Source organism: Anser cygnoides, chromosome 2, assembly GCF_040182565.1.
Source record: "Anser cygnoides isolate HZ-2024a breed goose chromosome 2, Taihu_goose_T2T_genome, whole genome shotgun sequence".
NCBI lineage: Eukaryota > Metazoa > Chordata > Aves > Anseriformes > Anatidae > Anser > Anser cygnoides.
Window position 1 is genome coordinate 30,567,108 of NC_089874.1, and position 12,891 is coordinate 30,579,998.

Genomic DNA, 12,891 nt, shown 5'->3' on the forward strand with positions numbered 1-12,891 from the left:
AAGAGCATTTTCCTTAAAATATAGGAAGACAGAAGAGACAGAAGGCAGTCTCTTTGCTTAGCTAACAGTTTTATAGTCAGAATTCATCTGAAAAAGCTGTCTTCCTCTTCACTTTTCCTAAGAAATGCCTCAACAGATTGTCTATTACTCTGTTCAGTACTTTCCCTTTTCTCAGATTCACTGTTCTTTTTCTATTATCCTTCACAGAAATATAAACCCTTACATATATTACCCAGAAAGGTATTTCCAGCATATACACCTTACTTGTATCTTTGCTTTGGAAGCATATATATACACCTCAGCTTGTGTACAGACTCTTCTTGCAAAAGGACCGTAAGTGTTTGGCAAGCTGTCTAATGATTTTTGAGCCTAGCCCACAACAGTGTGCATTACTAATTATTTCATTTGTTGTTTAACTGATTTAGTCACTGGTTTTCATGGGGTAGACATATTTCTGCTTGCTGGAATTATGAATATCAAATGTATTACCTCAAGTTGTTGAATGGATATTTTTTATAAACTTAAGGTATTTTGCTCATTTGCCTTTTTATTTTCCTTTCTTTAAAGTAACACAAATAACCTACAACACTGGTTACTAAAATTGGTAGAACTGGATTATATCAATAATATTTGTATTCTTCAAGTTCTGTACATATATGCACAAAAATACCTACTTAGGATTGTCAAGACAGCAAGTAATTAACTGATTCTATTTAGATGCTCTGTCTAAACAACATTATTTCTCTACGTTCAATAGGCTTTCGTGGACCAGGTCAGAAACAGCTATATTCAGTTATTTTTCCGTGGTGATAATGTGTCGATGTGTATCAATTTATCAGTGTGTGATAAACTGCCTAAACAAGATACAAAATTAGAGAGATAAGGTAATCTAGCCATTACATTATCTGTAGCTTTCTATAATTGCAATCTTATACATGTCTTGTACCATACCATAAATAACCCAAACTTCTACTGATACTGAACTCACACTGTATGCTGAACTGGAACACAGTTTCTAACTTCTCCAATATAATTCAGTCACATTTAGAGATCTCACAACTCGTAATAGTTAGGAAATTATAACCAGCAAGGAGAAATCACATGGCCAAAGCATATTTTTTGAAAGACCTCCAGAAATGTAATTAATGTGCTAGCCCACAAAGCTGACAAATTGGCTTTAGAATTCTTGTTAGAAATCCCCTACCTATATGAAAATTTGGGATAGGATGTTTTCCTTCCCCTGTAGAATGGAAACTGATACCTAATGAAAAAAGATATTTTCTCCTTTTCCACTGCGTATGGATGTTTTGAAGTGTTCTGAGGCCTTCACACCCTCTGTACGTCCCCTGTTTTTGACTGTAGAGTAAAATGTATACAGACAGTTCACTATATCTAAAATTTTTGCATTTCCATTCAGAAATTCATAATATAGTTATTAACCAAGATTTCCACGTAGAATTACAGAATCATATTGGTAAGCATGGTATATGGCTAGGTGCTGTGACATGAATGCACACTGTGTTGAAAGGGTATAGAAGTCTGGGACGTTGCTGAGCAATAGCTCACTGAAGCTCTTTTAACAAGCTGTGCAGATCAACTTGTTCACTACTTTGTTAAGTATCAGTGTGCCTGGTGATGTACAAAATAAATAAGAAGGTAGTATTTTACTGAAATATTTATAGTCTTAAGGTTTCAACCATTAATAGTTCATAGATGCTTCCTTCAGGAATGAATCCATCAAGGTGACTGAAACTACTCTTGTGAAAATAAGTTATGTAGATGTTTGCAATGAAGTCTTTAGAGATTTTGTTGTTTAGCCCCAACGGGTAGCTCAGTACCACACAACTGCTCGCTCACTCTCCCCAGGTGGGATGGAGGAGATAATTGGAAAGGTGAAGGTGTGAGAACTCATGGGCTGAGGTAAAGTCAGTTTACTAGGTAAAGCAAAAACTGTGCATGCAAGCAAAGAAAAACAAGTAGTTCATTTGTTGCTTCCCATCAGCAGGCAGGTGTTCAGCCACTCCCAGGAAAGCAGGGCTCATCATGTGTGATGTTTTCTTGGGAAGACAAACACCATCATTTCAAATATTTCACAACCCACCCACCCACCCCCCATCCCTTCTCCTTCTTTCCTTCAGCTTTTATTGCTAAGCATACAACAGTATGGTATGGGATATCCCTTTGGTCAGTCTGGGTCAGCTGTCCTGGCTGTGTCCCTCCCAGCTCCTTTAGCACCCCCAGCTCCTCGCTGGTAAGGCAGCACAAGAAGCAAAAAAAACCCAACCAACCAACCAACCAAAAGGCTCTATGTAAGCTCTGCTCTGCAACAGCTAAAAACAATGGTGTGTTATCAACACAATTTTCATCAACAATCCAAAACACACCATTGTGTGAACCTCTACAAAGAAAATTAACTCTATCCCAGCCAAAATGATGACTGACTTTAAAAGAGATTGATGACCTTAAAAGATACTTCATTTCAGGACAGGGCTCTAATTGAATTTCTGCAATGACTACAAAACAAAGCATAAAACATTCCCCCTAAAGGAATCTGACTCCACTCAGCAAAACGTTTAAGAGAGAAATTTTCAAAATAATAATTTCCCTTTCTCACAAAAGGCTTTAAAGTTCAATTTAGTGTGTCTGTGAGGAAGAAAATTTTGCTGTTTAACACCTAACATAAGTGACATATCTTTTACAGAAGATATGTTTTCATGATTCAACTTATGTTTTGGATGTCATTTCCAAACAGCAAGTAGCTTAGTTATTTATGTTTCTCAACTCATACTTTAGTTTATATGCAGTATGTTCATCTTTTTATAGAAGCAATTTTTGGCATTTTCAATATCTGTATACATTTATCCAAAATTCCTGTCCAAATACTGTTCAAGGATAGTTCAAAGTTGTATCTAAAAACTGTACTTAAAAAAATTGATTGTGAATAGATATATCATAGATATGTACATACTGGGAGATTTTAAAACAAAACAAAACACTGCAACTGTCAGATTCATAATGTCAAGGTTTTACAATCAAATCATCTACCTTCATGGACTGTCATATATCTGTAGTTATATATTTTTTCTGATACATTGAGTTTGTGCAATAGAAATGGTAATGAGAAATTAGTAAAAATAGATTAGTTGAAGAAGAAGTAGAACAAAGAAGAAGAAGAAAGAAGAAGAAAAGAAGAAGATGAAGAAAGAAGAAGAAGAACCCAATTATTTCCCTAATAATATTTGCAGAAAGACCATCTATAGGCTGCATTTCTGGATAGGAGCTGAATTGAAAACTGTAGTATTTGCTTCCATTAACAAAGAATAGGATAATATTTAGTATTATTATAGCCTTAGCTAAGAAAGGTTTTCTTTCTAAAGAGTTATATGAAAACATATTTGTGCAATTAACTTATGTTTTTATACAAAAATATCAAAGCCAGTCAGCAGTTCAATAGAAATATATATGATATATATAGACACACACAAACCTATACACTACCAGTGCCAAATCTTGCTCTTTAGTGTACATGCATGAGACGAGCTGGGAATGTATTTAAGCAACACATATTTTAAATTGCTACATTTCAATATATCATTTTTCTGATTAAGGCTAATCAGGTTGTTTTCCAAACAGGTGACCATTTTATTAAAGCACAAAACTGTGGATTGAGTATGCAGAGGTAGATAATGGGAAGGCAAGGAAAATACAAGCCTTTTGGCTTCAACTGGCTACCTACAGTTTAACAACAGTAAGTGGGGAAAAAAAAGAGGGGAGCAAGCTTAGAGAGAGATACATATCTGTATGATCATTTGGGGAAGGTAAGGAAAAAAAAAAAAAAAGATGTGGCAGAACTTTGATCATTTTTCCTGCAGTGATGACCATGCTGCATATACTTGGCTCACATTAAGTAACACATACAAGAGCAGAGGGAGGACAGCAGCAGGACCTTGCAAAGGTTCCTTCTTTAGAAGGTTTCAATCAAAGTCTTCCCAGTTCAAAACGAAGTGCAACAAACACGCCCAGTTGGGAAATCCTCTTTTAATCTTATTAAGCACTGAAATGCTACTGTAGATGTATACTACCCATGTATTCAGTGACAAGATATAGGTGTTCCAGCTTATAATTTTGAAAAGTCAACCTCTGCTTTGAAACTAGCCTTTGGGTGAAATCACTTCCATCCACAGCACATAGTTTCTACAGTAAGGTACTTAATGTTTGCATTATGAATACTTCTATAGATAATGTAGGATCTTCTAATCACTTTGATGTTTTAAAGTCTTCGATATTATTATTATTATTATTTTATTTTTTCCTGTACAGGAAAATGCAAATACATAGCAACATCCTTCTAATATCAGCACCAAAAATAGTCATTAGTTTGAGATCACTGTTATTTATGTATTAAATACATACATAACCCCAACAGTTAAAGAAATAATAAATTGTTTCACTACTTATCAAAAGGGTCAAGTGTCCCATCTCCCTATGTTCAGAAGCAACAGAAAAGAAAATATTTTTGTGAGTCCATTACCCATTAGTCTGCTTCCATCTCTTGAACACTGACAGAATACAGAGATAGTAGTGTACGAAGAAGCTTAGCAACTGGTAAGACTTCAGGTGACAATGTATTTGGTAAGTTACCTTGAGACGCTGAGAACATATGAAATTGCTACAGCACAGAAAATTTTGGGTCCTAGTACCTACTGCAGCCGCAAAGCCATAAAAAACTTTGTTCCTCAACTTTTGTTATCCAGGTAAATTAGCTGGATTAAAACCACACCACATATTAAGATATAACTAGTGATTTAAAAAAATATTGCTGATAAAATACAAAAAATAGGATATCCAAAACTAGTAAAAGGACCATAGTAACATCAGACAGTTAAGGTCCTGACATTTATTAAGTCTATGGATGCTGGAACCACTGAAGCAGGAGATATTATTTCCATAGAATAAAAAGTAAAGAAAGGAAATTAAAAAAAGTTTTTGAAGTCTGGTCTGCTTATCCCTTGCTGTGAACAGAAAATTTTAAAGTCACCACAACTTGTGATATATAATGATGTGTTAAAACACCTAGTATTCAGATTCTGTAAAGTAGAATAAATATTACTATTTACTGTAAGGATTTGTTGAAAGTTATGATTATGATAAAATTTAAGGAACAAATTCTTCTAATCACCAGGAAAGTAATGAGTCCTGAAGGAAGGAGCATGCCCATACAAACAAGCTACATCATATACAATGAAGGATTGCACACAGCATCACAATATGGTAACATAAAATATATAGGCATCTTTGTCTTGTTATCCTAAAGTAATTTTCCATAGCCTCAGGAAAAGTTTGTTAGAAGCAGGCCATGATTATTCCCAAGTTTTATGCACACTGACATTTATAAGCATTTAAAATGCTAAGTAAGCATTTTCTTACTCCCAAAAACTCCAGGTATGCCTAGACCGAATATGACAGTAGCAAACAGTGCCACATGGTGTGCTTAGTCTGCTTAACAGGTAACATCCCATCTAAAAAAAAGCAGGTTTGCAAGTACATAGATTGTAATCGTCAGCATGTCTCTTTATGCCTTTTTACATTTTGCCAGTGCTTCCCATCAGAAAAGCTAAATGCAGAAGAAAAGAAGTAGCTAAGAGCTGTCTATCCTTTGTCTTGACAAGAGGCAATGCAAGGGCAATTATAGAACTGAGTTGACTGTATGGAGCCAGGTAGCCTATATTAATCTGTAAGCTTACCTTGGCATACAAATTTCAGTTCCTTGGCATCTGTGACAGTGGTTCTTTTATCTGACCTCTTCTTTTCTGTCCGACGATGGCTACGTCTTTTCTTTGTCTCTCCCCAAAGATTTGATCCACCGTGCATGCTTGGGATGTTCAGAATGGCAATTCCTTCCAGAGAAATATTGATTAAGTCTAGCTGAATTCCATCACACTGATTAGCAAGGAAAAAAAAAAAAAAACAAAAAAAAAACAGAAACAAACAAAAAACAACAAAGGGTTGGGGGTGGGGGTAGAAAGAGAGCAGTAAAAGAGAAAGAAAAATCAGAATGTTCTACCTATCACTCCAGCTATTAGCAGACAAACATTTATACTGTAAAAATCACTATAGCAATAACTGCTAGGTTTTTTTTGTTTCCTGTTCCAGATAAATTGTCTGTCTTACAATTTTGCAATGATATTTGCTGTCATAACACCTGAGTCCCTTCCACATGAAACTGAAGTCCCTGAATACAGGGCATACACAGTTTTATAGAAAAGGGTCTAAGAGGGTCCCTGATAGCACAGAACACCATGCAGATATTAGTTTCAATCCAAAGGTTCAACTGGCACATTAGTATAGAGCTATGCCTGACTAATAACTCATACTAAGAGGTAAGATTATTAAAATGCTGACGCAGGTACAGCATTTCTTATCATAGGACCTCCATCAGCAATAGTTATTATGCTAGTTCTCTGAAACATGCATCATTGCCAAAGGAAAACATGGCCATTTTTAGGAGCGTCATTGAGGGATTTTCACTGTTTTGTATATCATGTCTTTGAGGTTTTTCAATATTTCTTTCACATTTAGGCAAAAGAGGGATATGGGGCCAAAGAAGAAGTATCACTTATCAAAGAGCTTTCCAAGACTCACTAGATGCACTCTTGCTTTCAACAGCAACACTGGACACTGGCAAAAATTTTATAGATATATAGTAATTTGTTAAATTATGGTTTTAAGTTAAAAGGACCATTAAAGGGACCATAATTTTCATTTGCAGGAAAACTATTCAGGGACCTTAGTTTATAAGCCTGTTGAGCAACAAACTGCAATGTCTTCTCAGGGGGCAGAAGCCTACATTTGCAAGCACAGTTTGCCTGACATACACAAGACATACCTAGCCTTCAGTGACTACAACTTATTCAGGCAAAACTCTCCTCCCCACCCACATTCTCTTAGGATCTGGGCAAGCTCCTCACACATAGAAAATGTAACAAAATACTGGAGAACCTCCACAGAATTAAAAAGACCCAACTTCAGGGAACTTCAGTTGAACCTGTGCATGTAAGCCAAAGTTCCCAGGACCGGTACATAAACTTGTACCTTAGCTGAAGGTACATTAGCTTCATGCCTCACAACATAGCTAGAGTACACAGACATCCTGGTGAGTTACACATACCTTATTGTATACTGCAGTATATTTTACAAACATTAGATCCTACTTCTGCAATGCTCTGCAAGCCAGTAGGGGGTCCAGTCATGCATTTAAATTTGATTAAGTGTCTTATTTTGTAATTCCAATATGTAATAATCAGGAAGAAAAATGGAAGAATAATTAACCATGCTTCAGTAACAGTCCACTGACATCTTGCAGCTTGATGCTCTGTGGGTCACTGGCACTTTGTCCTCTTTTTATCTAAACTTTTATCACAGCTTTTAAGGAGTGCAGAACTCAAAAAAAGCTGTGCATAATTATTCATTTACCCTAAAACTTTCCCAGAACACAAAACAGAACTGTATTATAATGCATACTCTGCATCTTAATGTTGTCAATCTGGAGAGTGAACAATTTTGACATTAAGGTTTCCATTTCATATTTTTTCATTAAGAACCTGTGTATTACATGCATACAGGGAAACCTTTTAAGTGAAAAGACATATCTGTGAGTTAGCAGATGTAGCAACAACTACAATTGAAAGTGTAACTTTTTAATCAGACTTCTCTGGCAATAAAAATGTCATGGGCCTTCACAATTATTTTGGAACCAAATTCATGTTTTTGCCCATATTTTATATGTATTAAATATTGAGACGATTAATTTTACTAAAAATTCTTCTCATGTATATGCTCACTTAATCCTATACATTCTAGATAAACAGATATTAATTTCATAATTAAAAGTAATCTTGTGTAAATACCCTGCAGGCCTCAATGAATCAAACACATACTGTGTGTCAGGCCTCCCACTGTCTTCAAGTGGAATGTACTGGCTGGATAATTAGATAGTACATATTTTTTAACCTTATTTGCATGCATATTATATCTTTTGCACACTGTCAAGCAGCAGTAACAACAAAAGTCAGATTACCACAGGGAATTCCCACAAAGAAGTCTTCATTCCTTATAATTTGCAGCCTAAATTAAAATAATTTGATCTTTGACAAGGATGAAATGTCAAGCAGAAGGGGGTCCTCTACAAGCCACGGCCTGTGGCTTCTGAAATCTGCCTAATTTATGTCAGTCACTTCTTAATACATATTTAAGTATTACACGAGAAAGATGATAAATATGCAATCTGACACCTTTGGTATTTCCCTGCTGTTAATTTATAAAGGTCTGGCGTCCCCCAAACTGACTGGAATTATTTAAATAAAAGAAGATCTGTGAAATAGGATGGCTGAGGGTCTGGCTTCCATTTTCACTCAATATTGAACACAGCAGGTAGTACACTAAGACAATTATTTGACTAGGCCTCTGAATCCCACAGTGGTGAGGAACTTTCTGAATTAGCAAAGGGAGGATTTCTTTTGTTCGCACACAGTCAAGAAGTTTGCACGACAGGTAGCTCTGCATTGTCCTAACACATTCATATGCTACAACAACAAAACTAGATGTGTTCTGCTCCTTTTCTTTCCTTTTTTTTTTTTTTTTTCCCAAACAGAGCAATAATAAAGCAATGATACTGCTAGAAATAAAAGCATACTTTCAAATACAGAGTATGCCTACTAGATTTAAAATAAACATTAGTGTTCCTACTTTTTTTTTTTTTTTTTTTGCTTGACTTCAGTCCCTATTCTGACATTATCTTCTACACTTGATTCATTACACCAAAATTTCCAGATCATCTCTCTGTGGAGAACATATCCATGTAACCAAGTACAACATTATGCAAGACTACGTAATCATTTAAGCTCCTCTCTACCACCTATTAATATCAGGTGGTATAAGCAGGCTTCCTCTGCTCACATGATGCTTTTGCAGCAGTTACGTACCATGACAACCCCATTTACACTGGATCTATGCCTAGTCTCATTACATATCTTTCACATATTTCCTTCCTTCTTTCCTTTTTCTCTTCTTTCCTCTTTTTTTTTCTCTTCCTTCCTCCCTTCCTCCCTTCCACTGTTCCTCCGTTCTGGTGGAAATAAAGTATAAGTGCTCTAAACTGTAAAGTCTTAAGCTTCATTTATTGACACATTATTATTTTAAAAATAATAATTATTTTTTTTCCTTTAGAACCTGGTTCTCTTGTCAAATTTTGGATCACAATTTGGAAATAAAACCATCTCTTATTCTGAATAATGTTTTAGTACATGCCACTTTCTTGGGTTACCAAAGAGGTGACGTTTCATGTATCCTCAATACAGATTTTAGTTATAAGAATTTAGTGTTAAAACTGTGTTCTCCATCTCAAACAGAATAAAAAATACAGAACTTAAAAGAAGTGACTGTATATCAGGAAAGCCAAACTTAATTACATTAGAAATCAAATATATGGTTGAATAAATATTTGCCCACAGAATGTTTGATTGCTGTCTCCTAGCTCAGAGATTTAGATCCCTTAATCTTCATGGATTTTGTTCATTCAAAATTTGGCTGTAGAGAAAATGCATACTTTGTGGACTTTGTTCAGACTGAAATAGGTAATCATACACCAAGCTCTCATTTACAGCAACATCCCCAAGCAAGGGACAGGCAGCAGGTTAAAAAAAAAAAAAAAAAAAAAAAAAAGATGAAAACAGCACAACTCCCAAGTGTTTACACCATACAATGAGAAATATTAGATACAACCATATTGGTTAAGCATTGTTCATTTAAATGTAATTTACTTGTAGTAATATCTGTAAATAACTACCTCCTAATAATTCTTGTGTAAATATTTTGGAAACTATTTCCCCTATGATTTTTGTTCCTAATTGTAGGAATAATGAGAACGGACAGGATAGAGGTAGTGAATATTAACAAACATGTCTTATATACTAATAATGTAATATTCTATTGGTAATAACAATGTTACTAATATGAATTGATAATAATTATAAAACTGGTATCAGCAGCATCATGAACTTGTATGCATATTTGTTCACTTTTGGATGTTAACATTTCATCAATCTTTTGATGGCTACAGTCAAACAGTGTAAGAAGACAACAACTTACTCTGTATGAGACTATGTAGGATTTTTGCCGAGTAGAAATATTTTCTTAGGAAAGCCAATGAAATTCATATTTAATCAAAAGGTACATTTAACTTGCAGTATATTCAAACTAAATCTAATCAGGTAAGCATTTCTTCCAATAACTAATCAAGTATTTGTCAGGCTATCTGTTCTTAAACCCAAATGTGTGAATCACTGTCCTAGTAATTTTATTTATTTTTTAAAGAAATGTGTGTGGGAAAAAAAAAAAAAGCTGTGTAACAAGCAAGTCTGGCACCACAACCTTAGAGGTTTAGTCTCAGTATTTGCTACCAGATGTTCCCTTCAGATCATTTCATATTATGCCTTTCAGGAGTCTTTAACCTATCATACTCTTACCATACCTCTCCAAGTATTTCATACTGCTATACAAATACTCCATTGACATGAGGAGTTTCTCATTACAGTAGGCAAAAGAGAACACCACAATCCTCTTATGAAATGATTTCATTATTTAACTTAAATTCTCAGGTTTGTAACTTAACTTATTTCACATTTTTCACATTTTTATTCACTTATTTATAAATACCAGCCACCCAAACAGTTTATGTAATGTAGCCAATTATTCTGTCATCCATCAAAGTAGCAGTGGCACATCATTTTAAATTCGTATTTTGTCTGTAACTATCCAGTGTCTTTTCAGTTAATGTTCAATGCATAATGGAATGATGACCCCTTGTGCAGAAAGAAAAGCTATTTAATGAAGGGGAATGATTCCAAAAAACATATATCCTTTAACCTTTATTCAGGAAAGTAAGTATAATTTTAGGGAACTGAGTTTTAAAGGTTATAAAAACTTGGGACCTAGAAATAATAAGTAAATTTTTTTTTTTATTTTAATCCTGCAGCAGCTCTCACTCCCTCTGACAGTCTTTCATTTTTCCATCTGACCTAGCCACACTCCCTATTGATTTCTAATGTTATCTTTCACCTCTTGACCTCATCTACTGTATTAAGACTTCACTAATCATCAAACTGAACTTTGTTCCAGTGTTCAGGGCTGCACTACAAATAGACATGATAAAAATAATATTTTGGAATATAGGGTCAAAAGGATGTGAACTGCTTTGCCTTGTTGGATTCAGGCACTCTGCACTCTTGCTCCCTGAATTTCAGCCAAACTAGTGACATTTCAAAGATAAAGGCAACAATTAGTTTCTTACTTCTATTTCTACAGATTCATGCAGCTTCTTACAGGTGGCTGAGAAAGTTTCCGAAGTGCCAAATTCAAAATACCAAAATTTGTTCTTCATTCTGAAACAAGAAAAAAAAAGAAAAGAAAAAAAGATCTTATTCACTATCGATATGTGACAAAACTGATCATCCTGTCTTCCATTATAAGTAATGGCAAAGGCTTGGGAACATGTGACATCCCATTCGAAATAGATGAGCTCATAATTTTCAAAGCTTAAATGTTGGTGTCAAGTTGTATGATATCCCCTAAAGGGATAACAGAAATGTGTTGAACTGACAGGTTCAAATGTACCTTTGACTTTTCTTTTTCAGTGACTATCAGAATATTTTTTGACACTTAACCAGTGGCATGCCTCAGAAAAAATGTATCGATTTTATTTCATGTCTTACACCTACTATATGATTTCCGATTCATGGTTAAAATCTCTATCCTGCAGAGTACTAGAATGTGCAAGCAGGGAACTCCCATTGTGAAGAAGAGTCAAGACAAAAATGTAGCTTGCCTTAGGCTAGCTGAAGGTAAAGGTAAATGGTTATTGTTCCTGATGACAGATGAGATATTCAAAGAAAATAAAAATTCTAGATCTAACAATCTTTAGATATTTTGCAGTAGGAGAGCTGTATTACAAGATAATTAACTCATAAACACATTTTAAATAGGTGACAGAACCTGCATTTTGAAGTTCATCAATAAATTCTACAGAAAAACAAAACAGGATATAAATATTAGTAAATTGTTTAGTTTATCATGACAGCAGGCAGAGATTTTTTATTTTTTTTCTCATCAAATACATAAAGACTGCACTTCTGTTTTACCAGATTTATTGCACACTGTTAAATACAATCAGGACGCCAGCAGTACCATTTCAAATAAGTATGCACAGTTTTGTTTAACTATCATAAGTAATTACTATTGTGTAACAAAATGAAAAGCTAAAAATTAAAAAACAAAACAAAACCGAAAAAAAACAACAACACTGAATTAGAATTCAATATTCACACTTCAAAATGAGGAATAACTTCTTTTATGAGGAAGAACTTTATGGTTCAGGTGACAAAGCACTAGAACAGATTGCCCAGAGAGGTTGTGGAGTCGCCTTCTTTGGAGAGATTCAAAGCCTGCCTTGATGCAATCCTGTGTAACACTCTACGTGACCCTGCTTGAGCAGGGGCATTGGACTAGATGGTCGCTGGAGGTCCCTTCCAACCTCAACCATTCTGTGATTCTGTGAAATCCGGTATGAATACAATGCATCCACTTGCATAAGCTATACTTTGACACAAACATAGTGCAGTGTGCTTGGAACTTGAAAAACTGAGTTTGCCTGAGCTAGAAGCGGAGGAGTGAAACTCAGATTACCGTCAGGCAGCAAAAGTACAAAACCCACCCTTGGTACATATTTCAAATTACATAAATAAAAGGTTAGTTAGTGGCTCTTCAAGTCCCTTTAATTGCCTCCTTAGTCACAGCCATGCAGAGGGAGAAGTGACAATACAGTACTGTCTATTCCAA

General features: G+C 35.0%; 1 protein-coding gene across 18 annotated transcripts in view; it reads right to left on the reverse strand.

The window, feature by feature from the left end:
• The window catches only part of DGKB (diacylglycerol kinase beta), a 402,831-nt gene that overhangs the window by 77,373 nt on the left and 312,567 nt on the right, over positions 1-12,891 (reverse strand). For 17 of the 18 annotated variants that reach the window (XM_066991767.1, XM_066991771.1, XM_066991770.1 and 14 more), the window contains 2 exons: positions 11,348-11,438; positions 5,745-5,940 (listed from right to left, as the gene is read on the reverse strand). In XM_066991767.1, coding sequence (XP_066847868.1) covers positions 5,745-5,940; positions 11,348-11,438 — 287 coding nt within the window. Of the gene's footprint in view, positions 1-5,744; positions 5,941-11,347; positions 11,439-12,891 lie in introns of those variants that run through there. The other variant, XM_066991779.1, reaches the window with a different exon arrangement.